This window comes from Arvicola amphibius, chromosome 6 (genome assembly GCF_903992535.2).
Source record: "Arvicola amphibius chromosome 6, mArvAmp1.2, whole genome shotgun sequence".
NCBI classification, from domain to species: Eukaryota; Metazoa; Chordata; class Mammalia; order Rodentia; family Cricetidae; genus Arvicola; species Arvicola amphibius.
Genome location: NC_052052.2, coordinates 102,358,914 through 102,382,017, shown reverse-complemented (window position 1 = coordinate 102,382,017; position 23,104 = coordinate 102,358,914). Strand labels below are relative to the sequence as shown.

General features: G+C 42.1%; 1 protein-coding gene across 3 annotated transcripts; it reads right to left on the bottom strand.

Annotated features, from left to right (window-relative positions):
• Positions 1–724: 724 nt before the first annotated feature.
• Nudt5 (nudix hydrolase 5) lies at positions 725–23,093 on the bottom strand. 3 transcript variants are annotated; one of them, XM_038333228.2, is made up of 10 exons: positions 22,746–23,092; positions 14,475–14,580; positions 12,604–12,671; positions 8,441–8,490; positions 6,849–6,956; positions 5,869–5,964; positions 5,184–5,285; positions 4,098–4,106; positions 3,914–3,967; positions 725–2,267 (listed from the first exon to the last, which is right to left on the bottom strand). In XM_038333228.2, exons 2-10 carry the CDS (start codon positions 14,535–14,537, stop codon positions 2,158–2,160), a joined length of 660 nt encoding a protein of 219 aa, XP_038189156.1. In that variant the 5' UTR covers positions 14,538–14,580; positions 22,746–23,092; the 3' UTR covers positions 725–2,157. The 3 variants fall into 3 exon arrangements, with proteins under 3 accessions (XP_038189156.1, XP_038189155.1, XP_038189158.1); XM_038333227.2 differs by having other exon boundaries at positions 14,475–14,624; positions 22,746–23,090; XM_038333230.2 differs by lacking the exon at positions 4,098–4,106 and having other exon boundaries at positions 14,475–14,624; positions 22,746–23,093.
• Between the last annotated feature and the right edge of the window lie 11 nt (positions 23,094–23,104).

Sequence of the window (23,104 nt, the reverse complement as noted above, 5' to 3'; positions counted from 1 at the left end):
AGGCAAGGTGTCTCAAAACATACTCTAGCATTTTTAGAGTGCATACTTTATTTTCCAAAAAAAAAATGATCAAATTTAATTTTTAAGTTATTTTCAGAAGTACAGTTTTCAATCATTGATTTCCTTAGTAGGAATGGGAAGTAGTACTGACTTAGCTTGGGTCACGAAGTCAGATAACTATGGAGGTGAGTGAAGTCAGGCACAGGAAACACCGGGGCATTAGGACCCATTTTGTGTGTTTACAGAGGAATACAAAAGGGCAGCTTCCTTAGAAATGTAGGCAAATAACCAGTTTGGGAGGAGTGAAGATGCCAGATGGCCAGCCCTCTTGAGTCTGACTTCACCTCCAAAGCAGGCCCTTCTGAGGTGCATAGGTGATACAAATGGCACTAAGGACAAGTCTAGGAGGTAGCTGTTCCTGCTCAGTTGCACTCCTAGAAGAAAGAGACACAAAGGCCAGGGAGAATGGGACAGATGTTGTGTCCTGGCCAATACCAAAGGCCATTCCTATTGCACCTGGCTCTAGCGCTGCCCTATGGAGAGGACAAATGTATGGAGCCTGTGTCTTCATTTCAGAGGATGGAAGCAACATGGGCAAAGAAAGATCCTGGGGAACTCATGGGAAAAGCTAGTATCTTTGGAGAAATATCATGCTTGTGATTAGAAAACAAGTTTTTTTTAAGTGTTATACTGTTGTATAAAAAGACGGGTCTTAATTTTCACATTCATTAGGAAAGCAGATTTGGTTTATAAAATTCCAGAATTATTTCCATCCTCAAGTCCAATATAAAGATTTGTAGAAAGAGCTTATACTTTTTCGTAAAAATACCTGTCGGTGATAACACTTAGCATGGATCCTGACTGTATGTCGGTAAACCACTGTGTAGGGTTCAGAGAGTTTGCCTTGAACCTGGATCCAGCTGCAGACATACTGAGCTGGCCGCAAGCATCATGCTGAGAGTGCTGCTGGAGGCTGAACTGCAAGACCACATAGCCGAGCTCATCACAAGGGCACTGGCAGAACTGTTGGCTGATGAGTTTTCCAGGCACTCGATGGAAACCATTGTTGCATTCCCAGTATAGTTTTACCTTTCAGATAGCTGGCTAATATATCTCCCTATACCCATGCCCGTTGACATTAATATACATGTGGAGTCAATGCCAATCTTCCTATGGATTTAGCTTTAGTAGACAATTTTCTGAGGTAAGGATAGGAAATTAAAGTATATGCACACTTGCAGGAAGGACCCTGAGTTTTCAATCTCTTAACTTAGCCTTTAATATATTAAGAGTTAACCATGTTCACTACGGAAGCATTAGTCTTGACATGTTTTAGGAATGAAATGGCCTTACAAGGATATCAAATACATTTTAAAAGTTATTTTTAAGATAAAGTTTCATTATGCAGCCCAGGCTGGCCACATTTATGATCTTGCCTCAGCCTCCCAAAAAGGTGGATTACAAGCATGTACTACAAGTAGCTAAGTATTTACTGCAAACGTTGTTCTCTGTTGACTTTACATTTAAAGTACCCAAATTCCATATGGCAAATCAATTAGAATTAGGAGAAGCCAATTAACTCCCTATCAGAGTCTCTCTTTTAAAACTCTTATTTTGGCCAGGTGTGGTGGTGTGTACCTTCAATCCTAGCATCTGGAGAGGCAGAGACAGGCAGGGGATCTCTAGTCTGCAAAGCAATTATCAGGCTAGTGAGAACAGCAGAGTGAGACCTTGTCTCAAAACAAAACCTAACCCTCTTATTTTGAAATCTAATCAAAATCTTATTTTGAATCTAATAAATAGCTATTTGCAGACCTAAGTACATAATTTTTATTTTAGGAGTTGAGGATGGAAATAGCCAGCCTAATTTGGAGCTCAAGTCTATTCCTGAGAAATACCCTCACCTTCTAGACTAGGTGAAGTTTAAGAAATCTTAACATACATACCTACATTTATGTTCTTTCTCATGAGCATTTAACAAGTTTAAATGAAGGCTACATCCTCTCTGTAATTACAATTCCATGCCACATGCAGTCTGGGCTGCTTTTATTTTATGAAAAAGCGGATTTCTGATCTACATTAAACTTAATTGAATACATTGAACGGTGAAGGCCTTATGGTCTCATTTACAAAACATGGCCAGTGTCCTTCTTGGCCTTAAAATTTGAGGAAGGGCACTTCAAATGGCTTCGAGTTCGCGTGTTTCAGTGCCAGAGCATAGGCGTAGACCCTGGCATCCACTGTAAGATGTTCTTCTGCTACCAACGCTAAGGAAGCAAAGATGACAGTTTAGAGATGTTGATAGGGGAGCCTAGACAGTCACTGTTCACAATGTATGCCAGTTCCTATACTAGAGGCTGGGGACACAGTCTAAAATTAACACAGTACAGGATTAAAAGTAGCGACACAAATGTCCCATCAGGACAGCATGCAGCCATCTCACTGGCCCAGTGTCTCCTAGCCACTTATTTGGGAATAAGCTCAAAGGACTGATCCTTGAGGTCAGGGGTCATGTCCTATTCACCTGTGTACAGCAGAAGTGTATGCCACTCTGACAAACCAACATGAATGCTGATTCCTGTAGTTTGATTATACTGGTTAGGTAAATTGGTTGTTTCACCCTCCTCTCTTTCTTGCTGAATTATCCCCTCCTAAGACCAGAAGGGAAGTCAGGTGAATGAGAGAAAGAACCCTATAAAGGATATTCTATAAACAAAGCATTTATCACATATTATTTAAGCACCTGGGGGCTACGTACTTTGCCTGCATTACCTGTCTAATTTTTCTCATGCATCCTCACAGGAAGAGGCTTACTTGATTCAAGAAAACAAGAAACTAGTAACATAAGGATAATGGTGGCAGAGCCTCAAACTCACCAGGCCTGTCCGATCATTAGCTGTACTGCCTAATATTGGCTGCCATGCCTTTTCTGAATAAATGGTGGTATTTAATTTGACTTTGAGGTATTCAGATGCTTTTTATCTCAGGTCTAGTTTTTGAAAAGGTGAAGAAATTGAAGCTGTCTGGGAATATAAAACCATAGTTTTTTGAAAGATAGTCACTTAATTTTTAAACAGTAACAGACATTTCAAAATAGAGCTCTCTGCTTAAGGGAAGCCATAAGTCACTGACATGGGAGGAATTAAGGACTATTCTTACAGTTTTAGGTCAATGAATACTTGTTATTTTATGTTAATCTCCAAATTAATTACTTAAAAACCCTAGCAAAAATAAGTTATCTGTTTCCTGAAAGAGATCTATAAGAAAAATTGGGATCATGAAAGGCTCTGCTTCTTCACAAATGAGTGAATAGCGGTCCACAAAGCTGGGGTGCACAAAGTTGGGGCACAGAGGAGCACCTGTGTCACCTCTTCAAAACAGGATCAATGGAAGGTCTACCAATATCTAACAGGGCTTTTGCACTGTCCTTGTGCATGGGCTGATCTAACCAACCGACCCTGATTGACTAAGGGTCATTCTATCAGCTTCTCAGTTAAGTGTGTGCTGGAGGGCTGCTGTCAGCGTTTACCTTGATTTAACTTGACTGTCCACAAAGACCATCTAATACACCAGCACAGCTGGACTACATACTTACACCTTGACACTGGTACTGATCAAAGATCTTAAGAACTCAATAGTTTCGGTTAGACAGCAGGAAAATAATCACTATTATGTAGGGAAATTTAAAAAGGCCCCTATTAAAGCATTCCCTCAACACAATGTTTTTTTTAAAAAATTTCAAATTGTACATCACTTGAAAAAGAAAACTAACATTGGTCCACAGTAATTTTCAAAGTTTTTAGGTGTCTGACATTAATGAGATGAAGATGAGGGAATTGCACTAATGTCCTAGTGGATAGAAATGGGGACAGGGAACCAAGAGAAGGCTGGGTAAAAACCTTAGGGTGCTTACCGTCCAGTCTAGTCAGGAGGTCGTTCTTTGGTAAAGAAATCACTTCCACAAATTCTAAACAAACAGAATACAGTGAAAATAAAGTTGAACAGGAGTGAACCCCAACAGCCCCAAATGTCTGCAGCCGTCATTGCCACTACACTAAGCCATCACAGGGCCAGCCACTGGGAGCTGAATAGCATACCTCCGTCCCCTGCAAATAAAAAGAGGGAAGAACATTTCTATTTTAGTACAGACTGCTGGGGCAAGCCTTTGGAAGACTTCAGTGCAAGTAGAAAAACTGGAGAAGAATCTAACAGAAACCAGACTACTAATATATCATAGTAAAGTCAATTTCAATAGTATAACAATGTTATTCTCCAAATCAATCATTTCACAGAAAAAATTAAAGCATATCCTGTAGTGCATGTTTGCCACAAATACACAATAGAAAATTTATCATTTTAGCCATTTTTAAATTAAGATTCAACAAGATTAAATATGAGTTATGCAAATGTTACCACCCTTAAGCTCACAATTTTTTACCACCCCAAAGTGAAAGTTGGAATTCTTCCATGTCTTATGAATATATGCAGTTTAAACAACTAAGCATTTAAAACTGGCTGCAAGAGATAATGAAGCCTATGCAGGAGTAATTTACAAAGATAAGAAATTACCACTCAAACATGATTTACTATGGTGCGTGTGTATTGATAACCATGTGTACTAATAATTCACCCATCTATTAATCCACCTTCAAAGGGGTGGAAAAAAGGACAGGGAATTGACAGCGTCTTAATGCTTTTGGACCCCAACTTGCTAGGGGATATCTTAGTGCAAAGACTAACCTTACAAACTCTCCAAATATAAAACTGGCTGAATAAAGGCTGCAGCCTTTAACACCTGCTGCTCTTACACATGAAGACAAAACTCAAAGCAATTTTAAAGTTTCTCACTTTCTAGTGGGGCCTGTACCTCTTTAAATAGTCATCAATTTTCTACACACACACACACCAAAAAATTGGACATTGAACATTTTATAAAACCAAACACTATCTTATAACTTTTATAGTTTAACATTTTATAAAAACAAAACAAAACACATAAAAGATCAGTGAAATGCTAAATAAAGAGACTATGTCAAAATACCTATCCAACACTGGGAAGCAGACAAGTATCCACAAAGAGCCTGTGGCACACTGTGATTCTTCCAGTGAAAACTATGCTTGCTTTAGCGAGTTAAGATACTCAATACAGCCCACCCGCTTCAGTGCATCCAGCACACCCTTACCTGGACTGGGCTTCGGCCTCACATTTGCAGCATCATCTCCGTTGATGGTCACCGTCACGACGTGTGTGGTGCAGTTCGACAAGCCCGGATTCATGCACACAGCTGGGAGGAGAAGCCACAACTTTCTTAAGAAATGAGGCGAGCGCGCACTTGTTTCACTAAATGTCACTCATTCGAGCAGGATCTCGTCAGGAGATGCTACCAGACTGTAGAATGAATATGTATGTGCTCAAAAAGCTCTCCTGGAGTTCCTGCACCAGTCTGGGAAGTCTGAGGGGTCAGATGGTTCTGATGGGGGCGAACAACCCTAGTGAGGAGAATGCCACAGACCAGTAAGAAAGTAGCAAGGTTTGCTATGCACTGAAGACAACTTGGTTTCATAATTTTTCAATTTCAGTTCTCTAACTTGCTCTCATGCAGAAGAGCAGTTCACTTGGAGGCGGAGAACCCCTCCTTTTTAATTTGGGGTAAAGGGGCTTTACTTACTTTACTTTACTTACTGTTTAGCCCATGCTGACCTTCATATCTTACACTCCTTCCTCAGCCCCGGGGGACTAGAATTACAAACATCCCTGCACATGGAAACCAATCTAAATCCCTGGTCCCTCTCTGCCTGCACTCCAACCATATAGAAGCCCTGTTTCATTAATGTTCAAGAAACTGACATCTGAAAAGCAATACAAACCTGGAGAACATTCAGCAACATCGCCTTTGTAGCCAGTTTCTTCCTCTAGCTCCCGAAGAGCAGCTGCTTCCGGGCTTTCACCATCGTCAATGAGCCCTGGAGGACAGATGGGAAGCCAGTTCTTTGAACATCTTTCTAACAGTTGCTAAGGAACTGACTTAGGAAAGTCACGGCCACCCTTGCATACCAAGCAGGTTACGGTAGGTGTTTCTCCTGCCTCTGCTTACATCTAAATGTTCTCATGAGCGTCTCAGCCATGTTCTCCTCAAGAGGGGCAGCACTGTGAGGAAAGATGATTTGGTGGTGGCCAAACAGCCTAGGTTTTAGAGCCAGTTATGTGACTATAGTACAAGAGGCTGATTCTTTTTGTTTCATTTTTTTGGTATGGTAACCACTTATCTTGCTTTCCTTCCTCACAGAAAAAATCCTGAGGCCCAGCAATAAAGTGCCAAGAGGAAGTGCCCTGAAGGTTGCTATGGAGACCAGATAGTCAAAACAGGGAGAAAGTAAAAACTCAGGTTAATTTTCTTGAATGAAATACAACCATGTAAAGAACAAGTAAAATGCAGGTTATTAAATTATTAAATTACTTTCAATGTTATTAACTTCTTAATAAAATGGCAAGTGAGAAAGAAACTAGTTAACTATATATTGCTGTGAACTGGGCTTTGTGCATGCTGGGTAAACACTGCACTTAAACCCTAGCGAGCTTCATGAAACTGGCTGTAAAGTATACCACTTTCGATAAATACATGGGGTTTATGGATTCCTTCATGAGTCAGTCCAATACATTGCTATAATACTGTGTGGGGCTGGAGAGATGGCTCAGAGGTTAAGATCACTGCCTGCTCTTCCACAGGTCCCTAGCCTTAGACGTGTTTATTACTTAAACATTTGCCACGTGGACAGATGACAAGATGTTAAGACATAAGCAATGCGATGCTCAGTCTCAGGCAAAGGACCTGGCGTTTGTTACTCACCTGCCGGAAACTCCAGGCAGTAGCCACCCATTGGGGGTCGGAACTGCTTCACCAAAACAATACACTCATAATGAAGAGTTCTTTGCAGCACTGGGATGATTGACACAGCTGTCAAACAGAAACACAGCTAAGAAACCCTTAAGAAAGGTCAGCAATCCAACATAAATTTCAGATTTGAAGGTGCATCCAAAATACTCTGAATTTGCTGTTGAAGCAGTGAGCAATTAATTAATCTACACGTTGGCAGCCAACTCTGAACTAGTCTCATTTAATAACATAAAAAGTGAGCTAGGTGGAGGTGGAGAACATCTTTAGTTCTAGTAGAGGCAGGTGGTTCTCTGAGTTTGAGGCCAGCCTGGTCCACTGAGTTCCGGGATGGCCAGGGCTACACAGAGAAACCCTGTCACACACACACACACACACACACACACACACACACACACACACACACACCAAAAAACAAAGCAAAACAAAACAAAAACAAGAACCCCCCCACAAACAAACAAAAAACCAAACAAAAACAAGAAAAGAAAGTAAAAAGTAACACTTCTGTCAGATTTTAAAATACTCTTAATTATAAAAAGTTCACTTTTTGTTGTCAAAACATTCTTTTCCTTTTTCTCTTTTAGACGGAGCCTGTGTGTCTACCGCCTGGGTTGACTCCAGCTCATGATTTCCCTGCTCCAGGCTCCCAAGTGGATAGGACTACAGGTGTGAACTACCAGATCAGCCACAATTTCTTAAAAAATGAAGTTGAAATTGAAACTAAACATGTCACACAGGGCCAAGCATGGGAAGCCCCTGCTCCCCAGGCAGCAGCCAGTGAGGTGACATCTGGTGAAGAGAGTGTCTGCGGGCCACTAGATTTCCTTTATGCTAGAAGCCAGGTTAGACCTACTGTGTCTTCTTTGTCAATGGTCTGACTTCTGCTATTCTAGAATATAAGCTCTTCTGCTCCAAATAATTTGGCTTTAAAACAAAACCAGAAAGTCGCTGGCTGTGGAGACAGACCCCATCAAGGAGGATTGTTAGCATCTCCCAGATGCGTTGACAGTTAAGAGCAGCTGAAGCAAAGCAACTGTTTGCCCCCTACAAAACCAAACAAACCAAGTTAGCAAAGCAAAAAGCTCAGCTTTTCCAGAGCACATGTGGCTACCAGGACGTCTCTGGTGCGGTTACAGCCAAGTCATTTATGCCTGGAAGGGGAGGTGAACGGAAGCCCTTTCCCAATTCTCTTTCCTCTCAACTGAAGCATGAAGGTGGGTGATCATTCCACCGCACCCTCAGGCCTCACCTTCAGAGTACAAAGGGCTCCAGTGGTCCTAACATATGAAGACACAGCATGCACTTTCAAATCATACTGACATAGGTTAACACATCTTTCCTTCAAAAACTGCCCTTACTTTAAAAAGCGGGAGCCAGAAGTTACTTATACAGAAAGTTCTAAAACATAACATTGTAAAAAACAGAAGACTACGTGAGTATATGCATAAAAGATCCTAGGTGAGGGTAATTCTGCTTTGAGGTCTTTGGTTATAGCTTATAATCTCATGCGCTAGCTTCCTTCATAAAAAGAGTTATAACAGTCATACCGTCAGCAGATTTTCCCTTCCTGGTTGTGAGTTTCACTGTTTCCCAAGTTCTATGCAGGCAGAGAACAAAGAAAAACAATCATTAGTGGCAAAGGGAAGGATGCTTTGTAGACATCAGAACTTCATAATGCAATGCATGCAAATATGCTACTGAGAGTGGCCAAGGAGCACAGTAAAGATCTGTACTTCAACAGCCAACCGTGCTTTCTTATAGCACAGGTGAAAAGAAAGAAACTGTTGTCACCTCTCCCCCCAGCCTCTGGCTGCCATCTAAGCGGAAGCGGCTGAGCACTGGAGCCACTGCACCCTCAGAGTACTTTGGTTTGTAAGTCTACAGTGAGCAGCATAAGCTGGTAGTGCATCTGTCCAGGCCTTCCGCAGGGGTGCGACATTCCAGATGCATTTCCAAGGACAAAGGATGCCATGCACAACATGAACCACTGAAATTATGCAGGTGTAAAATATGTGACCAAACCACACAATTCAAGAAAGCAGAACGTTTCACTTATCTGAAGAATTAGATTTTCTTTGCGTGAGTGCAGCTTTATGTAAGAAGAAAAGGACAGGTCCCTAGAGGAAGCTGTGAAGTGCTTGACGTCATATTCTCGCTCCCTTTTACGGCTTCCTTCGTGTTAGTGATTTTTTCCTAGCTGCTTGCTCTCAGGTTTTGGTAGTATCTCTGCTAGTCTACCTGCTCTTACAGGAACATCAGGTAGGGTTATATGGGAGATTCAGTTACAAGGAAGAAAAATGCACATTGTTCAAAGGGGGAAGAAAATAACAGAAAATTTCACCTCTTTTGGTTCTCGTCTCTTGAGATGGGGAAGCAGTGCTAACATAACGCTGGAGGTGGTCAGGCAAACAAAGTTAGTCTGTGCTTTAAAGGTGGGGTTATAATCTGGATGGCTCTAGGCTAAGTACAGTAAATTACAAGACATCCTGCTCCAAGGGGCTCTCTTGCTCACACTTTTTTTCCTGGCTGTCCTTGATGTCTGATTATATCACATTCCTACAAAAAGTTCCAGCTATTTAATGTGGCTTAAAGCAAGAGAAAACACAAACCCTTTCTGTGAACTGCACACCTCTTGGCATTACACCTGAGTTTCCCAAGGCAAGCGTGTGAAAACAAAAAGCAAACACACGGCTGTGACAACTCACAGTAGCCTGACACTCCTGTTAGTAGCAAGAAGGCCGACCCCAAGCCATGTCCAACACGTAATACCGAGTACAGAGACAAAACACCTGCTGTCACAGATCTCCGCTGCCTCTTAAGGTTAGTCCTAAAGACTGAAGACGGTGCTGGGAAGAGCACCAAAGGTCCCATCCCAAACACACTAGGAATAAGGAAAATAGAGCAGCAGCATTACAGTGGGTAATGAGCCGGACGTGAGGAGCAGTAGAGTCAATACACACTCCAAACACTACAACAGGAATGCCCCCAACAGCTCAGACACTCTCCTAGAACTCACGGATGTGGACTCACTGGCAAGAAAAGCGCAGTCTCTACTTGTCTGCTGTGGGAATTCACTCAGCCAGTACCTTTTGGGGTGCCAGCCCTTTGGGCGTGGTCTGAGGTGCTACCTATGGACTAAGAAGCGCAGAGAAGCTGGCTCTCTTGTGTGGTGGTTGGAGATCTGATCGCAGCTTTCAGCTCCCCCAAGGGCAGAGGACCCCAGTGGCTCTCTACCTTATCGTTATTTGTGAGTGTCCCCCAATAAATACTTGATCTCCCTTAATTTCAGGCTCTCATGGACTCACTTACCCACGCTTACACTTGTCCTCCAGCTAAACTGAAGCTACAACAGCTAGCTCTTTGTGTAACTCAGGAAAGAGTAAATCATCTGGAAAAATCTCTTCCAGCTTTAGAACTGGAATTTCTATTTAAATTTAAATTACTCCATTTGGTCTCTCGTTAGAGTCCTGAAGCGTTACCTCTAGCCCCTGGTGCTGGAGGTAGGAGATGGCAAAGGGCGACTCAGCCCAGTCTGCAGTGCCAAGGTAAGGACTTAACATTAGTACTGAATACTTCTAGGATTAATTCCATATTCCTTCTTCCATGAATGAGACAGTAGTAAAATCATTCTCTAGCTATTTTTATCCTTTATATATATGCTTTTCTTTGAGGTAACAGAGAATGAATGTTTATAAATTAATAAGACATGGTCAATCATCATGCTTCAGAGCTAGACACCACGGTAAGAGATATTATATTAATTCAGTACATAACCCTTCATCAGTGACCAGGAGGAAGAATTATGTATGGAAGAGGTGACGTCAAAGTGCTCTACGTAGGCAGCAGAAACATGGTAGTTAGACTTATAAACTCATCCCCAAATTAAAGACTCTCTGGAATGAAACCTCGACACAGGAATCCTGGGGGAAAATAACCCAAAATTACTGTGCCGGGTAGTTTTATGTCACTTGACACAAGCCAAGTCACCAGAGAGGAGGGAGCCTCCAATGACAAAATGTGCAGGTCCATAGGGCACTTTCTTAATTAGTGATTGATGCGGGAGGGTCCAGCCTGTTATGGGTGGTGGCATCCCTGGGTTCTGTAGAATGCAGGGAAACCAGCATTTCTCCAGGGCCTCAGCATCAGCTCCTGCCTCCAGGTTCCTGTCCTGACTTCCTCTGATGACCAAGAATGACATGAAAGCATGATCAGATAAACTCTCTCTTCTCCAAGCTGCTTCTGACCATGCGGCTTCACTGCAGTGATAGTAGCCCAACAGGGACGACGACTTAGACACAAATTCCCTTGATCAGTAAATACCTGAAGGGTGGTCAGGGAAGATACGAGAGGGCGTGAACCGACACACATTCTTTAGATTTGTTAGTGTTAAAGAGTGTATTTTGTGCTACAAACTTCATTTTCAGAGAAACAGAGTCAAACTATTTCACTCTACAGAGTTCTAGTAGCCACACATTTCACAACACTGTATCCCCTGAGGCTTAGGCCCTACCACGGGTGTGTCCTGGGTTCGCACCCACCCTCCGTTTACTCCATCTTTAGCTCTGTTTTCTGTCTGTTATTATGTCTCCCACAGCTCTCAAATCTATGTATTGTCACCTTGGGAAATGTATTTGCTCTCTCCCCATGTCTCTCTCTCCCCGTGTCTGTCTGTCTGTCTCTCTCTCTCTCTCTCTCTCTCTCTCTCTCCCCCCCTCTTTCTCTCTCTCTCTCTCTCACACACACACGATTCTTCCGTGATTGTGTAGCAAGTGAAATTTTTTTTTTTTTTTGGTTTTTCAAGACAGGGTTTCTCTGCAGCTTTTTTAGAGCCTGTCCTGGACCTAGCTCTTGTAGACCAGGCTGGCCTCGAACTCACAGAGATCCGCCTGCCTCTGCCTCCCGAGTGCTGGGATTAACAAGTGAAATTTTTTTGTAATGATTTGGTGTGATATAGTCTGGATACTAAATTCAGCTTTATTCTATTTTATTCCTTATTACACTTCATTGAATAAATAGTAAGCCTGTTTAATACATTTTTTCCCCTACTGGTTTACATTTGTGTGTGTGTGTGTGTGTGTGTGTGTGTAGGTTGGGATCAAACCCAGGGCTTTGTACATGCTAGGCAAGTGCTTTACCCTGAGCTGCATCTACAGCTCTTTTCAAATGTAATAGCCAGTAATGGCTTTGTTTTCTTTTTCTTCTAACGCAGACATTAAAAATTTGGTTTTAAGCCGGGCAGTGGTGGCCAAGTCTTTAATCCCAGCACTTGGGAGGCAGAGGCAGGCAGGATCTCTGAGTTCAAGGCCAGCCTGGTCTACAGACTGGGTTCCAGGACAGCTAGGGCTGTTACATGGAAAAACCCAGTCTCAAAAAACAAAACAAAACAAAAAACCCAAAACAACCACCACCAGGAAATTTGGGTTCACTAGAAGGAAGCAATCGACACTGTTGAGTATCCTATAGCTTGTTAAACCAGAATCACACGTTTTCAGCCACAGTACTGTGGAGAATAGATTTAGACTGGGTATAGGAACAATTGTAATTCAGTTTATTCAGGGATTATCAATGACCCAAGGATTTAGCAATGGAGTAGGAGCTGGACTTGACTCTTTGTTTCAAAGAAAGCTTACAATGATGACACACCTGTGTCCATGCAGACACAAGAGAGACCTGGAGAAACCAAAGACGTAAAGAAAAGAAGGAAGTTTACCTAGTTTTACCAGTAGGATCCATGTAAGTTGTTTTTTCAAATTTGACCCATTTTCCTTCCGAAATCAACTAAAACAAAATCAGATAGTTATAAGGTAAGAAATGTTCAAATCAAGTTGGTCTTTTTTTAAAAAAAAAAAAAAATCAAAACATGTATTGTTTTAAATTTTCTCTATGTCCCTTTCCCCCAATAATTTATGGGTAAGTTTCTAGCTTAAGTATTCAAAGTTGGTCCCCTAAGGGTGGGTCTTTTTTTGGTAGAACTAAGAAGGGAAAGAATTACTGTCTAGGGATGGAAGAAGAACAGGTGTGGCTCACTGACAGTAGGCGCTTGGTATTTGAAAAATAGAAATACCTGAGCTGGGGAGAAAAAGGGAACCAATGGGAGTGTGTGTGTGTGTGTGTGTGTGTGTGTGTGTGTGTGTGTGATCTTCTGCGTGCTTCTCGAGTTCGGACCCCAGATTATACGTGCTAAACTGACCACACTGGTGTGTAGTTGTATGTAAATTTTTTACTAAACTGGACGGTGGTGGTGTACACCTTTAATCTCAGCACTCAGAAGGCAGAGGCAGGCAGATCTCTGGGAGTTTGAGGCCAGCCTGGTCTACAAAGCAAGTTCCAGGACAGGCTCCAAAGCTACAGAAAAACCCGTTTCAAAAAAGAAAAAAAAATTACTAGGAAATAAGTCAAAAACTAGATTTTCTTTCTGATACCCAAGTCCCCACCCAATCCAAGACAGGCATCAGGAATTGCTCTGCCCACACAGCACGAGTCTAGGAATAGGGGCTGGAGAGATGGCTCAGTGGTTAAGAGCATTTCCTGCTCTTCCAAAGGTCCTGAGTTCAATTCCCAGCAACCACATGGTGGCTCACAACCATCTATAATGAGATCTGGTGCCCTCTTCTGGCCTTCAGGCATACACACAGACAGAATATTGTATACATAATAAATAAGTAAATATTAAAAAAAGAATAAATGTCAAAAAAAAAAAAGAAAAAAAGAGTCTAGGAATATAACTCACCTAGGGCACAAAGCAGAGGTGAGGAGATTTTCACTATGAACTTAAAGCAATAATAGCCTTTTCTTACTAGCCCCATCCCACCCCTTCTTGCAATACCAACCAAATCGTTATCAGATCTGTTCACAGATAACACAGAAAGATTCTAAATCAAAAAGAATTCCAGAAAAGTGTAAGGACCACAGTTCCAGGATGAATATGTAAAATTTATCCACAACAATTGGTTCCTCAGAGAAAAGAGCCCTAAAAACTCTATTCACCATTAGTTCTACGGCTCAGTGGAATCTGAACCACAATGAACAATTGAAGTTTCTTTTTCTTCCCCATACAGAGTTTCTCTGTGTAACAGCTATGGCTATCCTGGAACTCTCTTTGTAGACCAGACTGGCCTTGCACCCACAGAGATCCGGCAGCCTCTGCCTCCCAAGTGTTGGGATTAAAGGCGTGTGCCCCCACCACCTGAAAAAAATTTAAGTTTTTATTATTTTAAACATTTATGCTGGGATGACAAACAGCAAGATGCAATTACTGAATATGAAATCTCAAAACCATATATTATTTGCAATACCGCATATTATTTATTTTTCTATCCAGGGCAATTTTTAGAAAGGATTTCTCTATTAGAAGCCCAAATCTACTTATTCTCAATTTCATTATACATATAATTAAGATGAACAAACCACTGTTCACAGACAACAGCAAAATGCGGCTTAGCCTTGAAATGGGAGTGAATAACATTTGCAAACTATCTTCGAGAATGAAAATCCCATGGTAATAAAAAAAATAGCCTGCACATTCATTTTAAACTTTGTGTTATGTGGGGAAGGGAAAGGATAGGAAAAAGCAAACTCTACCTCCTCTGAAATAATGTGCTGTTTGGCGTTCTGAGAAGAATCTGTTGATTCTTGGTTCTCCATTTCAACCTAGCTGGTCTCCACAATCCTCTGGTGGGAAGTTCCGCTGTAAGGGAGTGAGATTGGTCAGGCTCCACCAAACATGGGTCTCTGGTCAAAGAATTGGAATAGATTAAAAAAAATTATCTACTACTAAAGCATCTTCTCTAGTGACTCTCTGGGAGAACTGCCTCAGGAAGCATGCAGAGGTACCTTTACCAGTGAGGTGTTCTCATATTCCTTCCTCTGCATCAAGAATTTTCCTCTTCCCAGAATTCTCCTGTTCTCGTTGCCCCGCCTCTACTTCCTGCCTAGCTACTGACCAACCAGCGTTTTATTAAAATACAAATCTTTACAGGGTACCAGACCATTGTCCCACAGCATCACTCTTTAGAGGCCCACCACTCAGCTTCCAAATAAATACACAGAGACTTATTTTTACTCATGAATGCCTGGCCTTAGCTTGGCTTGTTTCTAGCCAGCTTTTCTTAAATTATCTTTTCTACCTTTTGCCTCTGGCTTTTATCTTTCTCTATTTCTGTATATATTTCCTTTCCCTCTTATTCCGTGCTGGCTGTGTGGCTGGCCCCTGGCATCCTCCTTCCTCCTTTTCTCACTTCTTCCTCCTCTTGTTCTTTCCTTCTATTTATTCTCTCCACTTGGCAGTCACACTTAGCCCTCGCCAGCCTTGCTACTGGCCACTCAGCTCATTAGACCAATCAGGTGTCTTAGGTAGGCAAAGTAACAGAGCTTCAGAGTTAAACAAATGCAACATACCTTTGCATCATTAAACAAATATTCCACAGCATGAATGTAATAAATCTTTAATCTTCCCCAACAGTCTACTTCTATATACTTTTCCCCCCCACAAAGATTCATTTTTATGTCTGTGTGTGCTTGTGTGAGGTTTTTGGGTATTTTTTGTGGGGTTTTTGTTGTTGTTGTTTTTTCGAGACAGGGTTTCTCAGTAGCTATGGAGCCTGTCCTGGAACTCACTTTGTAGACCAGACTGGCCTTGAACTCACAGAGATCCACCTGCCTCTGCATTAAAGACGTGTGCCACCACTGGCCAGCCAGAGGACAACTTTTAGGAATAAGTTCTCTTCTTCCACCATGGTTTCTGGGAATCAAACAGTTTGTCAGGCCTGTGTAGGAAGACTTTTACTCAGTGGGCCATCTCAGTAGCCTGAATGGCAAGTTCTTTCTTTCTTTTACACACACACATACACACACACACACACAATGTGTATATATATATGTGAATATTTATATAGATATGTTGGGGAATATTATTTTCAGGTGTGTGACTTTTGTTTACGCTGCATTTGTTTAACTCTGTCTGTTCTGGAACTCTCTCTGTAGACCAGGCTGGCCTCAAACTCAAAGATCTGCCTGCCTATCTTCTCAGTGCTGGGCTTAAAGGTGTGCACCACCATGGACTGGAAGATACATACATATACACATAGATATTTTTTGAGATAGGGTCTCATGTGGCCTAAGCTGGCCTTGCTGTAGCTGAGGATGACCCTAAACTCCTGGCAACCCTGAACCTACCTTTTATATGCTGGGATGAGAGGCAAGCACCAGGTGCACTTGGTGAGGGGCATTGATCTAAGCCATTACCACAGGTAACCAATGTAGAACGTGGACAACTGGCTGAAGGGGGAAACCCTGTGAGTCTCAGCTTGTACATTCTATACTCACATAAATAACGGTCGAATTTTTCTTTGTTTCTTGAGACGGGGTCTAATGTAGTTTAGGCTGACCTTGAACTTGTTATGTAGCAGAGGCTGGACTTGAACACTGGATCCTCCTGCCTCCTCCTCTTAAGTGCTGGGATTAAAGACCTGTCCATTAAGTCTGGCTAGAGGTCCTTTCGTCTTCTAGATATCCATTCTTTCTTGTTAATAATGCACAGCAGCCAAGGAAATGTGCTAATATAAGGAAATTTCTGAGTTCTAATTCTAAAGAAAAATAACTTTTAGACAACCACGCAGTCCCACTGAGTGGGCAAATTCAACTGTCTAGAATGGTACCAAGTGCTCAGGGCTTGCTGCATCCAAAGTGTTGGAAAACAGGTGTAAGCCACCACAACCAACCAATACCTGTAGTTTAGAAGTGGGGTGACCACAAACATTTAAGAAAAAGAATACAAGATTTTTAAAAGGTGGTTTAATACTGACAGTTGGTCAGAGGCCAAGAAAGCAGGGGAGTAAGTCACTGGACTTTTGATTTTGACTTTACAGGGGATTACAATTAAGAGATTGCAGGAATCGTAGAAGAGAAATTGAACTTCAGACTTTTACATAAGTTTGGACTATGAGGGACTATGTGAACTTTTAAAGTTGGACTGAATACTTTTTTGCATTATGTTATTTTTATAAGCACTTGGGGGCCACGGAGTGGAATTACTAGGAGGGGTGGCCTTGCTAGAGGAAGAGTGTCACTGTGGGGATGGGCTTTGAGGGCTCTTATATGCTCAAGATACTGCCCAGTGTCTCAGACCACTTCCCTGTTACCTACAACTCAAGATGTAGGGCACCCAGCTTCTTCTCCAGCACCATGTCTGTCTGCACACCACGTTGTACCACGATGATAATGGACTAAACTTCTAAAAATGTAAGCCACCCCAATTAGTACTTTTCCTTTAAAAGAGTTACTGTGGCATGATGTCTCTTCCCACCAATCAATCAGCGGGAGACACAATCTCATGCTGTGGAATAAACTTCTTGTTAACTGTAAAGATGTGTCACTTTGGTTTAATAAAAAGCTGAAGGGCCAATAGCTAGGCAGGATTCCAGGCAGAGAGGATGCTGGGAAAAGGAAAGGCAGAGATGCCAGGAGACAGAGCAAGCAGGATGGGCAATATGGAGACGAGGAGATAAAACCAAGAGGCAGAAAGAAATGGGTGAAATGGGTGAATTTAAGTTATAACAGCTAGTTAGAAACAAGCCTAAACTAAGGCTGAGCTTTCATAATTAATATAAATCTCTGTGTTGTTTTTTGTGAGCTGGCAGCCCAAAGAAAAGCCCAACTACAATCCCACAGTCTCAGCTCAGCACAAAGAACTGCAGGCAACTAAGGAAGGCTGAGAGTGAGAGAAATAATCTTCCCCAGGGAAGACACACCAATTAGTTGCTCTATACCAAGTGGTCAGTCCTGAAAACATACACACAAGTTAACATTACACAGACTAAGCAGTTTATATTTGGGAACATAACATGTAATAATAATTAATAAAAAAAAAGCCGTGGGTTTGAAAAAGGATCTAAAAGGGCATATGGTAGTACTAGGAGGGAGGAAAGGGAAGGGAGAAATACTGTAATTTATTATAATCTCAGAAGACTTTTTAAAAATTATAAAAAAGAGACAGGTGAGAGTTAAGATGCCACAGTGAAACCAGAAACTAAAGTCGGACTCTGGAGTCAGTATCCTGCTCAAGGCTACCATTCCTTGAATTGCTGCAATTTGTTCAAAATGGAAAATGAAACAAAATCCTTACAAGACGGAACATGTCACTGCATTCTCTTTGATAAAATCTGAGGAATGTTATTGGCATTGCTCAATACTCATCCTGTCTAAGAAGTAGGACTTTGCCTCAGGAGGCTGACACAGGAGAATGGCCTGAGGCCACCACTTTGAAACCAACATGGATAAGATGGTGAGATACGAGTTCAAAAAAGGAAAAAAAAGTGTAGAAGTTCGAAGCATGAGCGAAACCCTGGCTGACAAGCAGGCGGTTAAGACTGTTATATAAGAAGAGAAATCAACAAGGCACTTTGAGAGAGCAGGGAAAATGTGGTTGTGTGGGGCACATAAAGCTTGTGTGAACACAGGTATGCTTGTGCACAAGTGTGTGGAGGCCTGAAGTCAGCCTTCAGTGTTTGCTCCCAGGAACTGCCCACCTTATTGTTCTGGGGCTTAGCAATTAGCTTAGGCTGATTATCCATCCAATCCCAGAAGCCTTCTGTCTCTGCCTCCCCAGCACTGAGATTACAAATTGAACCAGCAATCCTGGCTTTTTTTCAAGGGTGCTGGGGATCATACTTAGGCATCTTTGAATGATTTCTGACATTCTGAGTAAGCTATCTCCTAGCCCTAAAAAAACGAATTAGAAATTTTGAAGAAATAATTTAGTATTGTTGGCTTTTTTTTTTCTCTATGCAACAGCTCTGGCTATCCCAGAACTTGCTTTGTAGACCAGGCCTGCCTCTGCATCCAGAGTGCGGGCTAAACACACATATTAATCCTCATAGACAATCACTGTTCTCAGTCCTATCCAAAGAAGCCTCTTTCCAGGGAGTTGAGATGAAGTCAGAATGTTACGATTGCATTTGTGTTAAGAGTAAATAATGGTTGAGTGTTGAACCCTACACAGGACATTTATAGCATTCCTGCCAAAGCTCAGAAGAACAGTATGGAAGATTGGGAGGAAAGAAAAAGCTGGCAGACAGGAAAAAGGGCTGCAAAATGTCATCTTATGGACAGCCACTGTTGAACTATTTCCTACATACAAATTCAGGGACAGAGGGAATCACTGTCATCAGTTAGGTAGCCATTGGTGACTTCCCCCACGAACCTACAATGCACAATTCTAATCCAATGGCCACATAGATTGCTCTGCCTAAACCGAATGGTCACCCAACAAAATCAAGTCATGAATCTGAAGATTCATAGGTGTGTGTGGTGGGGAGAGAGGGTTACCTGGATGAGACAGGATTGGAAGAAGCAGTAACCAGAAGGTAACCAGTGTACACATGTCAAAGAATTAATTTAAAAAAATAGAAATCTCATTTAATAAATAACCAAGAATGAAATAACTAGTATAATGTTAAATAATTGTAGCCATTATCATAACTTTAAAAGTTTACTTTAAAAACCAGGATATATATATTCTTTTGTACTATACAGGGTAAAAGTTTAGTACCCACATCAAATGGATTTTAGTGCCTGTCCCTTCACTGGAAATTATTCTCAGACTAGTCAAGAGATCTTGCACTCACACTGGCAGGGGTGGAACGCCACTCAGGTCCACAGTGTGTCCTTTCTCCCAGTAGGGATGGGCAATGGGTGATGAAGAAAGGAGCTGACGTTTATTGAGATCCTACTACCCGGTGACTTATATAAAAAATCATTTACCACAGTTTACTGTAACACTATTATTATCTAGGTGAGCAAGAGGAAAGTAACAGCGATGACCTTGGGCAGGCTAATTGATTACAACCACACGGTGACGAGTGCTGTAGGGATCTTCCTGCAGCAGTTCAGACAGGAGAGGCTGCGAGTGCGTGAAGGGTGCTGGCAACAACAAACAACAACTAGCGCTCATCACCTTATCCTAAAAGTGGAAGTCAATTATTTTAGGGAAGTAAACGCAAGGTGGCTCCAAGAAGATTTTAAAGGATACTGAAACACTAGGAAAAAAAGTCAATGTTCATATTTGAGCCAAGTGAAGGGGCGTGGTCAATCGATAAGTTGGATTAACCAGACCAGCTTAATATAATAGATTTAGTTTTAATAAATGGAAAAAAGGGAACTCACACAACCAGGGTTTCAGCGACCAGGAGCACAGGGAACAAAGAGAGAGGTGAGCGCACCTGGGTGTTTTTAATCTTTTTTTTTTCTTGGCCTCAGGGGGACACACCCTAAACAAAATGTGATTGGCTAAACTTCCCCATCACACACTGAGTTTGTGGCTTTGGAGATATTTATCTAGAAGTCATGTTATGAATTGGAAGAAAAAAAAATTTCACCTTGGAATCACTCAGTAAATCCCCTTGTCCCTAATGGTACTGACATTTAAAAAAAATTTAAAAAATCCAGAGGGCTGGTGGGACGGCTCAATGGGAGCTTGCTACGGAAGCCTGAGTACGCAAGTGAAACCCCAGGAGCTGACGGTGGAAAGAGAGAAGTGACTCCCCAAAGCCACATGCCTGCTGGACTGCCCAGCCATATTGGTACACACTAAATATGATTATTTCCACCCTATAAAAATTGAAAATAGAAACAAACATAGTAGTTAAAAATATGTAATTTAGATCTGCTCTTCAAAACACTTGCACATCTTCTACTTGTGGTGTCAGTTCATTGAATTCTGGCTAAGTCTGTAGCAGAACCTGCTTTAGTACTAAAAATAGTTATTGAAAACATGGAATACAGGTTAGGTGTTGTGTATGCCTTTAATCCCAGCACTCAGGAGGCAGTGGTAGGTGGATCTCTGTGAGTTCGAGACCAGATTGGTCTACAAAGCAAGTTTGTTCTTTTTTTCTCTCCACGCTCTCCAAGACAGGGTTTCTCTGTGTAGCTTTAGAGCCTGTCCTGGCACTAGCTCTTGTAGACCAGGCTGGCCTCAAGCTCACAGAGGTCCACCTACCTCTGCCTCCCGAGCACTGGGATTAAAGGTGCACCACCACCGCCCGGTTACAAAGCAAGTTCTAGGACCACCACGGCTACAAGAGAAACCCTGTCTCAAAAAAACATGACAAAGAAACAAGCCATTGAACACACAAGACTCTGTTTTCCTTCTCTGTCTTGTCATCTTCCTGATGCTTACAATTTAGCTGATTCTTTCCAAATAACTGTCTCAGTCTCTGTGCCCAAGTGTTTGCTGGGCTGTTAAAGTATGGCTTTATCCAAATAAATAACGATCCTGGGTCTGCTTTCTCCCATAGATCAATTCCTAACTTCAACAAAAAATACTTTACCCAAATGCATTCCAACCAGTGCTAACGTTATAAAAAAGTATTAGTGGCCTCTCACTTATATTCTGTCTGTGCAAGCACCATCCCCCAGAAAAAGGAAAAGGAAGGTATGGATTATTGATGCTTTCCCCCAGAACACGGAGGAGCAGCCAGACCTGGTGGTGCATCCCTTTGATCCCAGCATGAGGGAAACAGAGACAGGTTGATCTCCATCGAGGTTAGCTTGGTCTACAGTGTTCCTCAACCTCCCTAATGCTGTATCTCTTTAATACAGACAGTTCCTCATGCTGTGGTGACCTCCAACCATAAAATGATTCATAGCCGCAATTTTGCTACTGTTATGAATCATAATACAAAAGTAAGATATACGGGATATCTGACAAGCAACCCAACGGTTGCAACCCACAGGTTGAGAACCACTGTCATAGCCCATTCCAGGACAGCCAGGATTATAGATACTTTGTCTCAAAGCGACAAAACAAACAACAACAACAATAACAAAAAACCAAGGGACTGATTAATTCTGGATTTCACAGGTACCTGAATTGGAATCTTTGTCATTCACAACCCACCAACTTACACTGCACCATTATAACCCATTTATCTTGGCTTTGAAAATGTGTTCTTTAAACAATACTTCCAACCACTTCATCTGTAACTTTTAAACAAGTTATAGTTCTGTTATGTGTGTATTCTAATTCAAAATACAAAGTATTCCATTGGCTAATTCTAACAAATACCTTTCTAAAGAAGTCGACAGTGGCTGGGGTTTTACCTTTCTAAGTTAAACTGCTTAGACAGGCTAGGGGAAATGTGCGGGGTTTTGTTTTGTTTTTTTGATGGGGGTGGATATCGAAAATGTGGTGCTTTTGGACAAATATGCGCTTGGAGCAAGCCCAAGACTTGTAAATTATGGCAAGTGGGTTTTAAAGCCATATCTCTTTAAACTGGTGGTTTTTCCTTCTTTTAAAGAAACAAAACTGAACTTTGTAAGGAGACAGATGGAAAAAGGAGTAGGGAGACCACAAGTTCATGTAAAAATTCTTTCAACCTTATGATTTCACCATTGCAGCGACACTGATAAAATCTGTGCTTTTCCACACTAGTGACTTTTTCGAGGCTGGACTAAATGAACTTTAAGCTTACAAAGCACAACTTTCTTCTTTCCCTTACTTTCCCAGACGAACATCGCCTTTTTCATCTCCAGGACCGTAAAATACGCGCCTCCTCCCCAGGATCGTGCATGCGGGATTTCTTCCCTGTGTCTCCTGAAATTCACTTTCGCTAATGAGAAGGGGCCATTCTTGTAGATGCCTCGACTAGTGTGTTCAAACGTTTATTGTGCTGTTCCCTGGTTCCTCTCGTAGCCCAGGCTGGTTCGCCTGGCTCTCAGGTTCTCGCGCTCAGGCGCGGGCTGGGAGATACGCGCGCGACTAGCTGCGTCCCAAGCACCATCAGCAGTGCTCGCGTCCTGCTGTCCCTTCCCCTCTCCGAGGACACTTAGTACCGAGATTGGCGCGCGCCTACTTACCTACACTAAGCTGTGGGATGTGGACGGGATGGAGGAGGAAAGGAAAAACAATCAGACAGAAGCTGCAATCTCCGTAGAAGCGGACGCCACCACTAGAGACACCGGCGCCTCTCGTGGTGCAAGGAGGATTGTGCACACGTCCTCCTCCCGGCACCCGTAGAAACTCGGCTAGCTTCAGATGGTTACCTTCCGGGTCGAGGTGTCTACAGACGAAAGAGGAGTTTTAAGTTTCCTAAAAGTCCATACTTTTCATGATGCTTCTCTCCTAGACTCAAAGTCTTTTTGTGTCTCGCGAGTCTGTGCGGGCATGCTGAGCGTACCCTCCACCATTACTTTAGCTTCTAGCGCCTCCTGACTTT

Coding starts and splice junctions, on each gene's coding strand:
- Nudt5 (XM_038333228.2), bottom strand. CDS start 14,537: ATGGAGAACCAAGAATCAACAGATTCTTCTCAGAACGCCAAACAGCAC. Junction 12,672..14,474: donor AGCACATTATTTCAGAGGAG/GTAGAGTTTGCT, acceptor ATTTTGTTTTAG/TTGATTTCGGAAGGAAAATG. Junction 6,957..8,440: donor GAAGGGAAAATCTGCTGACG/GTATGACTGTTA, acceptor TCTGTTTGACAG/CTGTGTCAATCATCCCAGTG.